The sequence below is a fragment of the Micromesistius poutassou genome (genome assembly GCF_964030765.1).
Source record: "Micromesistius poutassou genome assembly, chromosome: 13".
Lineage (NCBI taxonomy): Eukaryota > Metazoa > Chordata > Actinopteri > Gadiformes > Gadidae > Micromesistius > Micromesistius poutassou.
This window is the reverse complement of record NC_140283.1, coordinates 5,079,150-5,093,406: the sequence shown is the minus strand read 5'-3', so window position 1 is coordinate 5,093,406 and position 14,257 is coordinate 5,079,150. Positions and strand designations below refer to the sequence as shown.

Below are 14,257 nucleotides of genomic sequence, written 5' to 3'. Positions count from 1 at the left end.
GGGCAAGCCCTACACACAAACACACTATATAGTTCATTTTATATACTGTCCACTGGAACATAAATCACGGGAACTTTCAGGGAAAATTAGGAGAAAAGTTAGGAGAATTATTTTTTTGTAAATATCCCATATTCTCTGTAGTGCTGCGATGTTAAACAAAATATGAACAATAAAAGCTTGAGAAGCAAAGCAAGTCAGAAACATGACATAGCTATGTGTAGTATAAGTAACAAATGGCTTTTACAGCGGCATAACTTCGGTTGTCTCACTCATCCTCATGATGAATCACGCATGTACGCTCATGAACACAAGGGTGCATGCTTTGTTAAATGATGCAACCCGGACGTCATGCTGTCACCATGCCGCTTCTATAGGAAGTCCCCAAGCCGCTTTCACGGAGCCTCCTCACCATTACAATAACAATAACAACTGGTTTGCTCGGTGCTTCTTGAATTTCAAGTCAAGAAGCACCGAGGTGACGCGGCCGCTCGAGGGCCGCGTGACTGAAACCCCAGTCCGGGCCCCGGCGGCAGTACTGACCTCCTCGGGATCCATCGCCGGGTTCTCCTCCTCCTGCTCCTCCTCCTGCTCCTCCTCCTCCTCCGCCAGGTTCTCCTCCAGCTTGGAGAAGTACTGGGACATGAGCTCCCGGTCCTGGTCCTCGGAGTCCGTGTTCCACGTCACCGCACCGCGCTCCTCGTCCGAGAGGCCGTCGGGCAGCTGCGCCCAGCGCTCCGCCTGCTCCCGGACCCCTTGCTCGCCGTACAACGGCGACACCCCGCCGCGGCGTTCCCGCAGGAACGCCGGGGGCGTCCAGCGCTCCGCCTGCTCCCGGGCCCCCTGCTCGCCGTGTGGCGGCGACGCCGCGCCGCGTCCTTCCTGCGGGAACGACGGGGACGCCGCCTGCCCCTTGGCCTGCTCCCCGAAGGAGCTGGCCCTGGACAGCGCCGAGGAGACCACCTCCGACGTCCACGCGGAGGGGGAGTCCGAGCGCTCCCAGTTCTCCCTCCCGTCCAACGCCGCCAGCCGCGCCACCAGCTGGTTGGCGGAGACGTGTCTGGCCGCGGGGACGGGAGGCGCCAGCAGAGACGAGGCGGGCTCCGTGGCGGCTGCTTTGGGGACCCTGCCCGGTTCACTGTGGAAGCTCCACTTGCCGGCAGAGTTCATGCGTTGCCTGGTGATCTCCATGTCGTCGAAGTGGCTCCAGCTCTCTGCAGGTGAGCCGATCCTGTTGTCCACGTAGTCCCTGGCGGGAGGAGGGCACCTCGCCGCCGGGGCCACATCAGAGGGGGCTCTGTCTGAGGGGGGCCGCTCGCCGGGGATGATTCCACTGGCGATGGAGTCGTTGTCACTGTGAGAGGGAGAGCTGGCGAAGACCGTGGAGGCCGGAGAGGTCGCGTCCGGAACCATCCGCAGGTCGGGGAACGAGATGCTGCGTCTGTAGCCCAGCTTCTTTCCCTGCTTGCCGCCTGACTTTTTACCGGCCTTCTTCAGCTGGGGAAACTTGAAGAAGAATGGTTTCTTCTTGGATTCCATCTTGGGTAAATAATGGCTTTAAAAGAAACATAAAACAGTAACATCAATAATCCAAATCCTTTAGCCAGGTGACATATTCAGGATCAACACTGAATATGTGTTATTCTATTTATATGGAGGCATATAGCTGTGTTATGACTACCCTGCTGCCAGACTGCATATAGATAGATAGATAGATAGATTTACTTTATTGATCCCAAGCTGGGAAATTGCAGTGTAGCAGCAGCATTACACAGTAACAACACAAATAAAGAGAAACAACCTTGATATATATATAAAAAAGAAGCAATATAAAATGTAATATAAAACAATTATAAATAAGCAGTATAATTGTAGTGCAAAGTAGAAAGTAGAAAGTGGAAATGTAAGGTGCAAGTGAACATATTATCACTCCTTTTGTTAATTCTAGCCAGCATTGTTTCTGTATTACTTAATTGTACATTTAGATTACTTTATCCAAAGAAAACAACACATTTGAACAAGTTGTTTAAACAAAAGTACTGTAGGCACAACTCAACTAGACCTATTCATTTAGTATTTAAAAGCGTAACATTTAATGTAAAATATTCTTACAACATTCCCTGCTAAATAACTTACATAAAGACTCGATGCGTGTGTGAATTTCGACGAAGTAAAACAAAATATAGTAAGCTTACCTGTCCAGTAGCGATGTGCTTCCTTGAGTGTATACAGATTGTCGCGCAACCAAGTTTGTCATAAAGTTTTGATCAACTTTTGTCAAACGTTAATCAGTCTTCCAGTAGCCATCAATTGATCTTTTGTGGGGTCGAGCATGAAGTGTTCAACACAACACAACATACCTGTGTGCGTGGGACGCTCATGATTGGCGGAGTCTCGACAAGGTGGATCAAACTGGACATACCAGTCCCACTAGGCAGGTTTCGATTGCGCTGAGATTCCCCTTACGTCGACTGTACGGGAAGTGGACGCCTTGGTTTGTTTGGAGACTCAAGTGGGACAACATTTAAGCGATATACAAGTATAAGTGTGTATGTCAGCGTTTATATGTTGTATATAAGGAGCACAGTGACTACCTGCAAACGTAGACAAGCACATTGTAGGCCTACGTTGCTTTCGGTTCATTGTAGTCAATGTTCCGTGCTGCTAATAGATCTGTATCGGACAGATCTGTATCTGACAGATACATATCTGGAGAAGCTTCAGCCTCACTTCTCTGGGACAATCAACTTTTTGCTTGTTATTGTTTTACATTTATTTTTATTATGTGTAATAGGCCTACTTTAATACTACACAATCCGAAAATAATGCTGTAAGGGCATCACGATCACTACCATCAGAGACGGAAGAGCTTTAGGTGACGGAATGATGTCATGAATGATGTCAGCGATGAGCCTTTGGGTGACCTGATCAAAACGACGTGGGCGAGAGAGGTGGTGTTTCTTGACGGTATCTGTTCCTCTTTTTTTAACCTCCTGACCGGGTTGTGTACATCTCTCTGACTGTGACGTCAGTAGCAGCTCTTTGTTTTGATCTCATTTCCATATATCAGTAATCATTTGTTTGAAATGCGACGCCTTGCCAAGAGTCCCGACATGGACGCTTAATGCCACAGAACGGCTGCTGTTCACACTCCTCCGTCCACAGAGACGATGTGTGACAACAGATGCGTTTGTGTCTGGACGGGGCCCTTCAATATTTGCTGATGTCTTTAAGGAGCTCAGGCCCACATGAATTTGGCACCCAGTTAAAAGGGGAGACAACTGAAAAAGGGCAAGCCCTTGTGGCAGGTGGCCCTGTCGCCCTTCCTTCTCGTCACACAACTCAAACAAGCTAAAAACCCTGCTTGGTTACTCGACACATGCACGCTGCTGAACCCCATCCAGCCACCGACACAGCTGGTCTCGGAGCAGCCAGCCAACAACATGCACGCTGCTGCACCCCATCCAGCCACCGACACAGCTGGTCTCAGAGCAGCCAGCCAACAACACGCACTCTGGGACCACTGACTGAATAAGACTGCATGGCGCAATGAAAAAATCACGTTGTCAACCAAGCTGTCAGCTATGTAATAGCCATAATTGCAATAGGCATAATTGCAATGTTTGTATCGACTTTGTTTTCTTGTTTTATTCACGATAACTCAAACAACACGGGTCTGCCTTACCGTCCGTGGCCACAAATGTGGAGATGCGTGACTGCAGCGCTGCATATCATGTTTTACTACTACATTTTATAGATCATGTTATCCTTTCCTTTTTAAGTAGGTTTTGGACTGTAGAAAAGTAACAAGCACAGTGCTGACAACTGGTACGCTGTGCTGCACGTTATAGGTGCGACTTCTTGGTTCCCTGTCCAACAAGGCCCCCTGGTGGTATTTTAATATATAGCATAAAACGAGACAGGATATTATGCGGTGCGTCTCACTAAAAAAAGAAGGAATACACTTATTTTAAAACTATTTAACAGTTCATAATTAAACTTTGTTTCACTAGCCCTTTTGACTTGAAATATTCTCGATTCACACACACACACACACATTTGGTCGGAATAGTGCAGTCAGTAAACAAATGAGGGTTCATCTATAATACCCTAAACCAAAATGTGTAAAGCATCAATAAGATCTTTATGAATCAACTCCCATGTGTTGCAGACTCAGTAATCAGTGATTCTTGCCAATGTTATGGTGAATCCACATCATGAAAAACTTTTAAAACCATAAAAACGTTGCTATGACATGCATAAGGCCATCATTAGAATAATCAAGAGGTCAATAAAAGACAAATGTTTGTCAGAATACTGACGGAGCATACATTGAGGTGTTTAATAAAGTAGACAGTGTCTATTGTTGGGGATTTTACAAGAGGACACATTCTATGTAAGAGCTGTTCACTTCATTTTATGCAGAATAAGTGAGATGACTTAAATTACACATTAAAAGCCAATGTTGTTTTTTTTTACTTTTGTGAAGGCAGAATACAAATTTTGTACAATATCTAGCATAGTACTTTAAATGTTTAATAAAAAGTTCACTTGAATATTTATTGTATGATGATAAAACAGGACATTCAAGGAAAAATAAAATGCAAATGAATTGTCTTGATTTTGTGAACGGATCATTTCATTATTGGCAACAAAGTCCAGCTTGTGCGGCCAACAGTCTGAGCAATCAAACCGAACAACAGCTTATTTAAGTGAACTAACAACTACAACAGACATTTACCAAACACGGTTCTCTTTATAAAAGCATTGACGCAAAGCAGTGTACTCCTGCACAGCAAAGTCCTCTAAAAAGGTGGGTTGGTTTACTCTTGCCTTCACATTCATCAGTTCTGCACATTTCCGACACACCATTTGGAGCCAGCGTATCACGTTGCATTCCCTGTACACATTGTCTTGTGTGAATCTTGTTTAAAGAGTTTAGACTTGGCTGTAACCAGATTTAACTGGGCAATGTTTTTTTCAGGGGGAGGGGAGGGGGGGGGGGGGGGGTGTCCCTAACAGTAAATCTACTGAGAAGCTACAAAAAATCCCTGATATTCCATCAAGTGCTAAGTGAGCGCTCGACGTGTGAAGCCAGGCTGTCTTATTGCTGTGGTCCACCTGCAGTGCCTCCATTGGAATACATTCTCCTGGATAGAAATAGTGCTTTTCAAAATTGTCTTCATGGGAATGTGAGATGGTTTATCTTAATCTTTACATGTCTTTGTTAATTTCTTTGCTTTTGTGGGCAGGCCTGGCACCTCGTTCTATGTCACCTAAAGGCAAATTCCACAATGGGTCTGCCATCACAAGAGAATGTTCCCTATCCTCCTAGAGACAGCCATCTGTCCCCCAGTTATCTGTGTGTTATCATATTGATGGATTGTTAAACTATGGTGTCTGGTGTCTTCCTCTACCGTGGACTACAACTGAGGGAAGTGAGCAACATAGTTCTCTAAATGCATCAATAGTACTTCTTCTAAACCTGGTTACTTGTGACATCCACCACGTTACCACATCTATATTATATTAATCTTGCTTTGCAGTGGAGTCTATCTTTAAGACTCCCATTTACAAACTAGACCCACTGATGCCAAAAAAGGAGATATCCCCTCATCCAAATTATGTTAGTTAAATGAGACCTCACTGTGAATGGGTTACAAAACGTGAGAGATCCAAACTAGGTGATTTTGAGCTTTGAATACTGCATAGATTCAGTTTGACCCGTGGTCAACTTTGAATGAAATCAATGAAGGAGCTGAAATGATGACGCACAAGATATGGAATGGTGAATGCAGAGTGATACTCCATTTCTATAGCGGACGTCTCTGGAAATGTGTACGATCCAGCAGTTGTTAAAACGTCAATGACCATGACTTTCCTTTATTGGATGGACTTTTCCACTGCTGTGCTCTACGTCTACATGAGAACAGCCTTTGTGAATCCCAACTGAATGTTCATGTCTACAAGCCCTCCGTGCCCCAAAGTGCACTTGATAGACCTGTAGGCTTTCATAGGATAACTAATGACAATGGGGGGGGGTGTGAATATATATGATGTAATTTCAGAGCCGATAAAACATAAACCAAAAACAAGTGTCATTGGAGTATTTCCAGATGTTTATAACTGGCCCGTCGCCTGTCATGTATTGTAATGTCCAATCATTTAAAGATTAATTCATCAATGTTGAAATGCTTCCTCTATGAGTCAGAGGATTCCTCTATTTCTGGGGGGATTATTGTACTGGACCAACAATGGGCCTGTGAAAGGCGTGGCCTGTCTTTCCACTGAGTTGCACACAAAACAAGTTCTTCTCGACATAGGGCCTTGGTTCTGCATGTTGGCAGTGTAGAAAGCAGATATATCGCTCACACAGAAGAAATGCTACCTTCTCAAATATGACTTAGTGGAAAATTCCAACTCATGGCATTGTCGTTACAATTTGTGTTGAGGCCAAGAGAAAAGTGAAAACAAAAATCGAGAAAGAAAGAAATAGAGTTTGCAGTGAATCAAACCAAATAGCAACTATTGTCAAATTAATTCTCTTTTGTTAAGGGTCTATCCTTGTAAACCTGGCGGTAATCCACAAAAATATACTTTCTCAAAACTGGTGATGGTACATTCAGTATGTACTCATACCCTGGTGATATATATATTAAAGTTACTATATACATAAAAAACAAATGTTTGGCTCAAATTTTCAATTATACAAACAGGACAGCAAGTGTTCATGGCTTTAGATATTGATTCAAACCTGGCTTACATGATTTTACACACTTTCTAGTTAGCACAGTCAAAATGAAAAGACAGAAAAAGCACTCTAAATAGCGAAGGGCTAGGAAACCAAAAGCGATTGTACATAAGAACACAGAGAGAAACACCTTTGGCTTTGTATTACTGACGAATTGTTGCATGTTAACATCGGGACTCTCACCAGTTCAACTGGACACGTTTCATTCATCTTAATTGCACATTATATATCCTATACTCTTTTAAATTAGAACATGAAAGTTATGCTATAATCGCAACTAATTCTTTCCTATCTTGTGTTTTAACATGTCTGTGAACATAAAGGTTGTTTTAGACTGTTGTAACTCCTGTATAACGTGAGCTCCCTCTGGTCTCTGGGCCGATTGGTTTACAGAGAAAGCATGAGGCCCCGTGGAGTTTGAATGGTCCTGAATAATTCCAACAGCAACGTTTCTACAGAAGTTGAGTTCTCGCTGATTGCTTCATATATCAAGGGCCTCAGCCCAAAGCAGCACAGCAGCTGATTGTTGGGGACTTTGTAACCACAACGGCGAAAATAGAGAGGACACATTTGGGGCCAAAGTAGATCAGTGAGTATAGTCATAATAATAGATAGTCTATTGGTAAAACTAATGTCTATGAACAGTGCCTGAAAGGACATGCCTGTGCATAAAACCCAATCCAGCTCATGTTATATATTTTATTTCTCACTGTTGCAGTAAGAGAATCACCTCAGTATGTCCAGCTACTTTCTTTTTTTACTTTTTCCTTCAATTTAAAATTGTATTTTCTGCCACTCACGTCTTGGCAAACAGCAACCGGAAAAGGAGTTAAATAATAACATGTTGATAGTTCTACGAACCTTTCCCCTGTACCTCTACCATCTACCCCTCACCCCTCCCCCCCAGCGCATCTCGGACCGACGGGCGGTCGCATCCCCCCCCCTGGTGCCTTCAGAAACAGGGTCTCCTCTCTATGTCACCCACGTGTCCATCCGCATGCGCTTCACCGACGGGCTCTCCCGGCCCTCGGGCCCGGTGGGGGGTCTGCCCAGCCCGCCGCCGCCGCCGCCGCCGCCGCCGCCTCCCCCCACCACCACCGCCGAGGCGCCCGAGTGGTAGTCGGGCCGGTGGTCCTCGCGGTCGCTGCCGTCGTACGAGCTGCAGGACGAGCTGAGGCTGTCCACGGGGGAGCGGCCCAGGTCCTGCCGGCTGGAGCCCTGGTGGTGGTGGTGCTGATGGTGCTGCTGCTGCTGCTGCTGCTGCTGCTGGGGGAAGCCGGACTGGGCCACCCGCTCCCGCGGCGGGGAGATGGGCTCCGACTTGATGTTGATGTTGTGGCTGGTGTTGAGCGAGAGGTTGGAGGCCTGTGGGAGGTGCCCGCCTCCGCCCCTGTGAGGAAACACACCAGAGCGGGCCCTGACGGTGACTTGGAGAAGACGTTGTGCAGGAGATGTGAAAATAAGGCTTTTGAACCTTGAAAGTGGAACACAGGCGATGGCGTCGTGTGAGCAGGTGTGGAAATATGTCACATAAGCATATGAACCGTCGGGGGAGTCTGGGGGGGGGTGTGTGTGTGTGCGTGTGCGTGTGCATGTGTGTGCGTGTGCGTGTGTGTGCGTGTACGTGTGCGCGTGTGTGTGTGAGAGTGTGCATTGCTTACACCAAAGAACTAAGCGCTGCTTGGCCCAGTTGGTGCTGTTGCCATGCCGACATGGAGCCCAGCGAGAGCCCCGGAGAGCCGAAGCCCTGCAGGGAGGAGAGCTCGGCGCTGCTCAGGGAATACTCTGCAACAACAGAGCAGGGCAGCCAGTCAGCCACACACACACACACTGAGGGGCTCCCAAGGCCCCGCACACAAAACACACAGCTGGGTGGTAACACAGACCATGGGGGCCGGGACGCCTGGGAGGGGGCCACACACACACGCTCACACACACACACACACGCGCGCGCGCGCGCACGGTCGCTCCACAGACACACACACACACACACACACACACACACACATGCTCACACACACAAACACTCACACACACACACACACGCTCACACACACAAACACTCACACACACACACGCACACACTGCACACACACGCTCACACACACGCACACGCTCACACACGCACACGCTCACACACGCTCTCTCACACACACACACACACACACACACACACACACACACACACACACACACACACACACACACACACACACACACAAACACTCACACACGCACACGCTCCACCCACACACACACACACACACACACACACACACACACACACACACACACACACGCACACGCACACACACACACGCTCTCTCACACACACACACACACACACACACGCACGCTCACCGGCAGGGTTGTAAACGGTTGGCATGCCTGAGTACACCAGGCCCTGAGGCGGGAGGCTGGGGGTGGTGACAGACACCACTGGCGTGGCCAGCGTCTGACTGGACTGGGAGCTGCTCATTCTCTGGGTGTTCTGCAGAAGCACAGGGGGATAGGAAGCAGAAAGCATGAGTCATAACAACATAACATGGAAAGGATACACCCAGTAATTCATTGAACAGTTACTGTCTTATAAGTGTGCTACTAACTAATGATCATTTTCATGTATGTCATGAGAGTATTGCTGTTTTGGTGTTTATAGCTGAACTACTGTCTGGAAATGATTGAGTTGTGCCACAAGGTGGCGGTGTGGTTCCATGGAAGAGCAGCTTCACCACAGCTGAATCCAATTCAATGTTTACTTGGAGCAAATAGGTCTGTTTTGAAAGAGGCCTTGAACAAGAAAGTGAAATAAATGTGATCTAGAATGGATCATTTTAGACTGCATGCAACAATGCTACGCAATGTTCCTTTTTAACTTGATTTGATCATGGTATTCCTTAAAAGAAAAATGTTGGGTGTTTTTCTGTACTTCTTTCTGTGCTAGATTTTATTTAAAAAGTCTTAAGTAGAGAAACTGTGAAGCTTAATGTTACTGAATGTTTTACTTCTTACATAGAGTTCATCTGCAAACATGTTTGACCTTAAGGACCCACACGGCTGAAAGAAATGAATACATGCCCATGAACAGCATACAAAACACTATACAATCCACAGCGGAATGAATGTGCTTGTGCGAGAAACCAAACATACATTCTTGCAATCAATGTGAGTTGAAGGTGACATTGCCAAAGTGACTCTGCATTAGATCCTAACTTTGGTGTTTAATTCAGAGACCGTGATCATGCGAGTGAAACACCGTACCACTGCACAGCAGAAGGCCATGCATCAGGAATCGCCTCCGTCGAGTTGTGCACATTCCGACCAAACACCCATCAAACACAAGCAACTGTTTGGTTTAGAACAGGCTGAAAGCAATATGGCTTCTTCTTCTCCTCTTCAATCAAACAAATGAAAATACAAGAAACATCTGCACAGCTGCATATGTGAGCCACGGTGGAGGCGTCTATTATGATCTGTTTGAGGGCTTCCTTGCATTGTCCTAAAGCTCTCTCACCAGATGATTTCCGCAAGCGCCAGTCTCACATAGGATGACATCATTTAAGATGAGGTCATCTTTGCCTCTAACTTATTCGGTCCATATTTAAAGCATTATCGTTTTGTAATAAACTATTTTTTTTAGAAGGTGGAGTAGTGCAGCTCAAACCAAACTTTTTCACTTTCTGTCACACACACACCCACATACACACATCCCCCCCCACACACACACACACCCACACACACACACTCCTAACACCAATGAGTTTGTGAGGAGATAATGTGGGGTGCCAAAGGCTGTGGCATATTTTTTTTTTTAACAAGCCAACTCCAAATACATGCAGCGACAAACTCAACTCCCCCTCCACCCCCACCCCCCCCCCCACTCAGAGTTGACAAGTCTCTGGTTCCAGTGCTGCCTTCCTCTAGCCTAGCACGTGCGATCACCAGCGGCGTGTTCACACACAGCCTTCCAGTTCAGGCATTTGCTAAAAAAAAAAAAAAACTCACCAAATCCATTTCCTCCTCCTCCGACTGCCCTCAGTAGAAAACAAAAAAAGGAACAAAAAGAAAAGATGCACCGTTACAGGGCAGGCACGGCTTCTGCAGCCCACCTGGGAGGAGGCGGGTGAAGTGACGAACCCACCAGCAGGTCAGCCCTGATTATCTCTCTAATGACACAGACATAAGATGTTCTCGTTCCTCCAAACCTTTGTCTCTTTTTAGTTGTTGTTTTTTTCCAGTTTTGAATTGAGAATGTGTTTCATTCAGGACAACCTAACCTATGAAACGGGCCCACGTGACGAATAAGTAGAACATCACAGTGCTCCACAGTGACCCGGGTATATGAATACTTCCAAGCTACGATTAGGGTAGTGTCCAATTATGCACTTATCCACTCTTACGCTAGTCCTTCGGCCGTTCAGAACCCTATTATTTATGTTTGGTCAAATCCATAATTACAAATCCATTTCTGAACACAAAAACAACATGCAACCTTTCGTCGGTGGACATAATGGCTCACGGATGTCTCAATATTGGCGTTGATAACGACCGCATAACCCAGTGCCTACCGGGGCCCTCCATTCATCATCTATTGAGGTGCTTCGCTGTAGGGTGAAGCAGAAAGCCATTTTCCTTTCTTCCTTTTCTTCTTCCTTTCTCCTCTCCCTCCATGCTATGGGACACGTGGTGCCCAGGCCAGCCCGGCCCTAATACCCACACTCAATCAATAGCAGGAGAAGACAGGACAAGGGCGACAAGATATTATCTGGCTCTCACACTCTGGGCCCCCCCTGATTAAGTCTTCATCCCTACTCTGTCACACGAGATGTGATTAATTTAATACCATTATGGGCCTAATGACAGGCTGCCTGCAGACCTGACACTGCCACACCACCCACCACCATCACCACCACCTCCTCCCCCTCCCCCTGCTCCTTCTGCGGCCTCCGCCCATCTGGAATGCCTGCTCTGTGGTGACCGGGCAGCGTGGGCGGGTGGGGAGGAGCAGACGGCGACTAGAGGAGTCGGTGGAGACTAGAGGAGGAGACTAGAGGAGTCGGTGGAGACTAGAGGAGTCGTTGGAGAGGAGCAGGGGTGGAGCAGTGGGCGGAGCGGAGCCCTTCCCTCTCGGTGGTTTCAGCACCCCGTCATGTTTCACACCTCGCCGCTGTCCTTCCGCCGCGGCCAATCCCGCGGCCCGGCTGCGGCATAACGTGGGCCGCTGAGACACGCGATGCTTTATGTGCATGCCTTGGCTCTGGCCTGAGAGGGGTGGAGGATGAGGATCCCAGGGAGGAACACCCAACTGTGACCCGGGATTGTATTGTGTTTGGGAGCTCGCTCAGCTTGTGGAAAGCCCCGGTCGTCATGAGGGGGGAGAGCGCTGCGTTTGATTGAACCCGGGTCTCAGACTCTATCTTCTTATTTTCCACTGTGTGATTTATGACTTAGCAAGTGCGCTGTCGCCTCAGGTGCCGAGTGTGGTCAGAGCTCTTTGCACCTTAATTATTATAATTAGAAAGGGCCTCGTTCCAATATGAATAATTGAGTACGATTTAGGGGCACCTGGGCTGCGGCTTTTTTTTATTTTGGGCTCCGTCAACAGTTAGCGAGTGTGTAAGTAATCACCGGAGAATGTAGAACCGCGCTAGTGTTCACAGGAAGCACTGAGTCTCACTTTTTGGAGAGCACAACAAACAAGAAGCCAAATGGAGTGTTCCAGAGTGCAAAATAGAACCCAACATCCATGTATAAACTCTAGTATGACATGTATATAAACTCTATATAAACAGAATCCTACCACGAGTTAAACTAGAAGCAGAATACTACACCTAGCATAAACTCCAAACTAAATCCTACATCAGAACTCCAGTATGAACAGAATCCTACCTCTATGCTATAATAAACAGAATCCTACCTCTGTGTATAGATTCTAGTATAACTAGAATCCAACATCTATGTCTACAAACAGAAACCTAAGTAACAGAACAGAAACCTGAGTAAACTGCAAACAGAATACGCCAGTATACGCCAACATCTTTGTATACAGACTCTAGTCTTAACAGAATCCTACCTCTTGGTATAATTCCAGTATAAACAGAGTCCTACCTCTAGGTGTAAACCCTAGTCTAAACAGAGTCCTACCTCTAGGTATAAACTCTTACTCACGCCACAGTAACGCAGCCACTTCAGTCTGAAAACTCCCCAAATAAAAACATTCTGCGGCAAACTTTGTTCCCTCGCCGCTCCATCGGATCACCCCTCTCCCCCACCCTCTTCCCCCCCTGGGGGCAGCACAGCGCCCCGTCTCCCCAGGTCCCCCTGCTGTGGGTGTGATGTGTGCAGTGGTGAGGGGAGGGGGCGCGCCGCCTCTACTCACCAGCGGGGGCATCATCCCCTTGCTGGATGGGGGGATAACCACCCGGAGGTCGGGCTTGCGGCCCCCCAGCCCCATGCTGCCTCCGGGCGGCGGCGGAGACTTGGTGGGCATGACTTTACCCAGGCCGTTGCCGCTCGACGCGCCCAGGAGACCCGGCGAGCCTCGAGGGTTGACGAAGCCGTTTCCTGTGGAGTTGCAGCAAGAAAAACACCATCAAACTATGGACTGTGACTGACAACATTTCCCCCAGTTTTTTTCCGCCAGACAGTTAGCTCGGCTGGTATGCTCCCGCTTGCTGTGGCTTGCAGAATTAAGTGTTTATAACCCTCTGGGAAGTGTTAATAGACCTCAGATAATTAGCCCGCGCATTTACAAAAATAAAATGTCCATTTCAAAATTGATGAGCCTTTAATTTTCTACGGCAAACGATTACATCAATATCATTTACGTGCATCTAGGGATGAGGGAGCAATTCACTTAGCCAATGTACTGTGACGCCTGAGGAAACGGTCTAAGCTATTTCTGTTTGGGCAGAATCATTGTGAGCGGGGATCTTAAGGGCAGCGTGTGCTTCAAACTGGGGACACTAAAACATTTCTGAAAAAAGATATTCCCAAAGTTAAAGCTCACTCCCTTTCTTGATGTTCCTCTAAATGTCTTCTGCTCCTAAGAGAGGTGTGGTTTAGACTGTTGTCTACATGAGAACAAATATGTTCATCAAGATAAAGAAAACCTGATGAACATATTACATCGAATAACAACGAAGAAATGGTATTGACTAGGGAAAGCAATGGAGTACAGCTCTATCAAGGCTGAAGACAGAACTTGCATTATCACATTTAAGATAGATTAATAACTAGACATGACCGCAGGGTAAAGACATCTGTAATACAAGGAAATACATCCTTAATACTTAACAAAATAACTAAGTAAAGAGCAAATTGACATTACTAAACAGCACCGTCTTTAGTGGTACATCTAAACCTATACTGAAAAAACAAGACAAATGTGTTGGTTGAGTGGTTAAATGCAAGGCAACAGCGGGAAGGAGGAATCAATGCTATCTCGCATGGCATCGGCGGATCAGTGTCCACTCAACAAGTGGCCGACTCCTCCATTGTGTTTCAATG

At 46.9% G+C, this 14,257-nt stretch overlaps 2 protein-coding genes across 8 annotated transcripts in view; both read right to left on the bottom strand.

Moving 5' to 3' along the window:
* The window catches only part of mctp2a (multiple C2 domains, transmembrane 2a), a gene marked incomplete at its 3' end in the record, with an annotated part of 7,977 nt that extends 5,602 nt beyond the window's left edge, over nucleotides 1-2,375 (bottom strand). The window contains exons 1-2 of the mRNA XM_084477833.1: nucleotides 2,193-2,375; nucleotides 541-1,552 (exon numbers count right to left, since the gene is read on the bottom strand). Of these exons, the coding sequence (XP_084333959.1) occupies nucleotides 541-1,552; nucleotides 2,193-2,254 (1,074 nt within the window). The 5' untranslated portion in view covers nucleotides 2,255-2,375. The remainder of the gene's footprint in view (nucleotides 1-540; nucleotides 1,553-2,192) is intronic.
* A 1,940-nt stretch (nucleotides 2,376-4,315) lies between these two features.
* mef2aa (myocyte enhancer factor 2aa) overlaps nucleotides 4,316-14,257 on the bottom strand; it is a 56,982-nt gene continuing 47,040 nt past the window's right edge. For 4 of the 7 annotated variants that reach the window (XM_084477506.1, XM_084477508.1, XM_084477505.1 and 1 more), the window contains exons 7-12: nucleotides 13,128-13,312; nucleotides 10,754-10,777; nucleotides 9,761-9,805; nucleotides 9,110-9,239; nucleotides 8,410-8,533; nucleotides 4,316-8,138 (exon numbers count right to left, since the gene is read on the bottom strand). In XM_084477506.1, the coding sequence (XP_084333632.1) occupies nucleotides 7,721-8,138; nucleotides 8,410-8,533; nucleotides 9,110-9,239; nucleotides 9,761-9,805; nucleotides 10,754-10,777; nucleotides 13,128-13,312 (926 nt within the window). In that variant the 3' untranslated portion in view covers nucleotides 4,316-7,720. The remainder of the gene's footprint in view (nucleotides 8,139-8,409; nucleotides 8,534-9,109; nucleotides 9,240-9,760; nucleotides 9,806-10,753; nucleotides 10,778-13,127; nucleotides 13,313-14,257) is intronic. The other 3 variants (XM_084477511.1, XM_084477509.1, XM_084477510.1) reach the window with 2 other exon arrangements.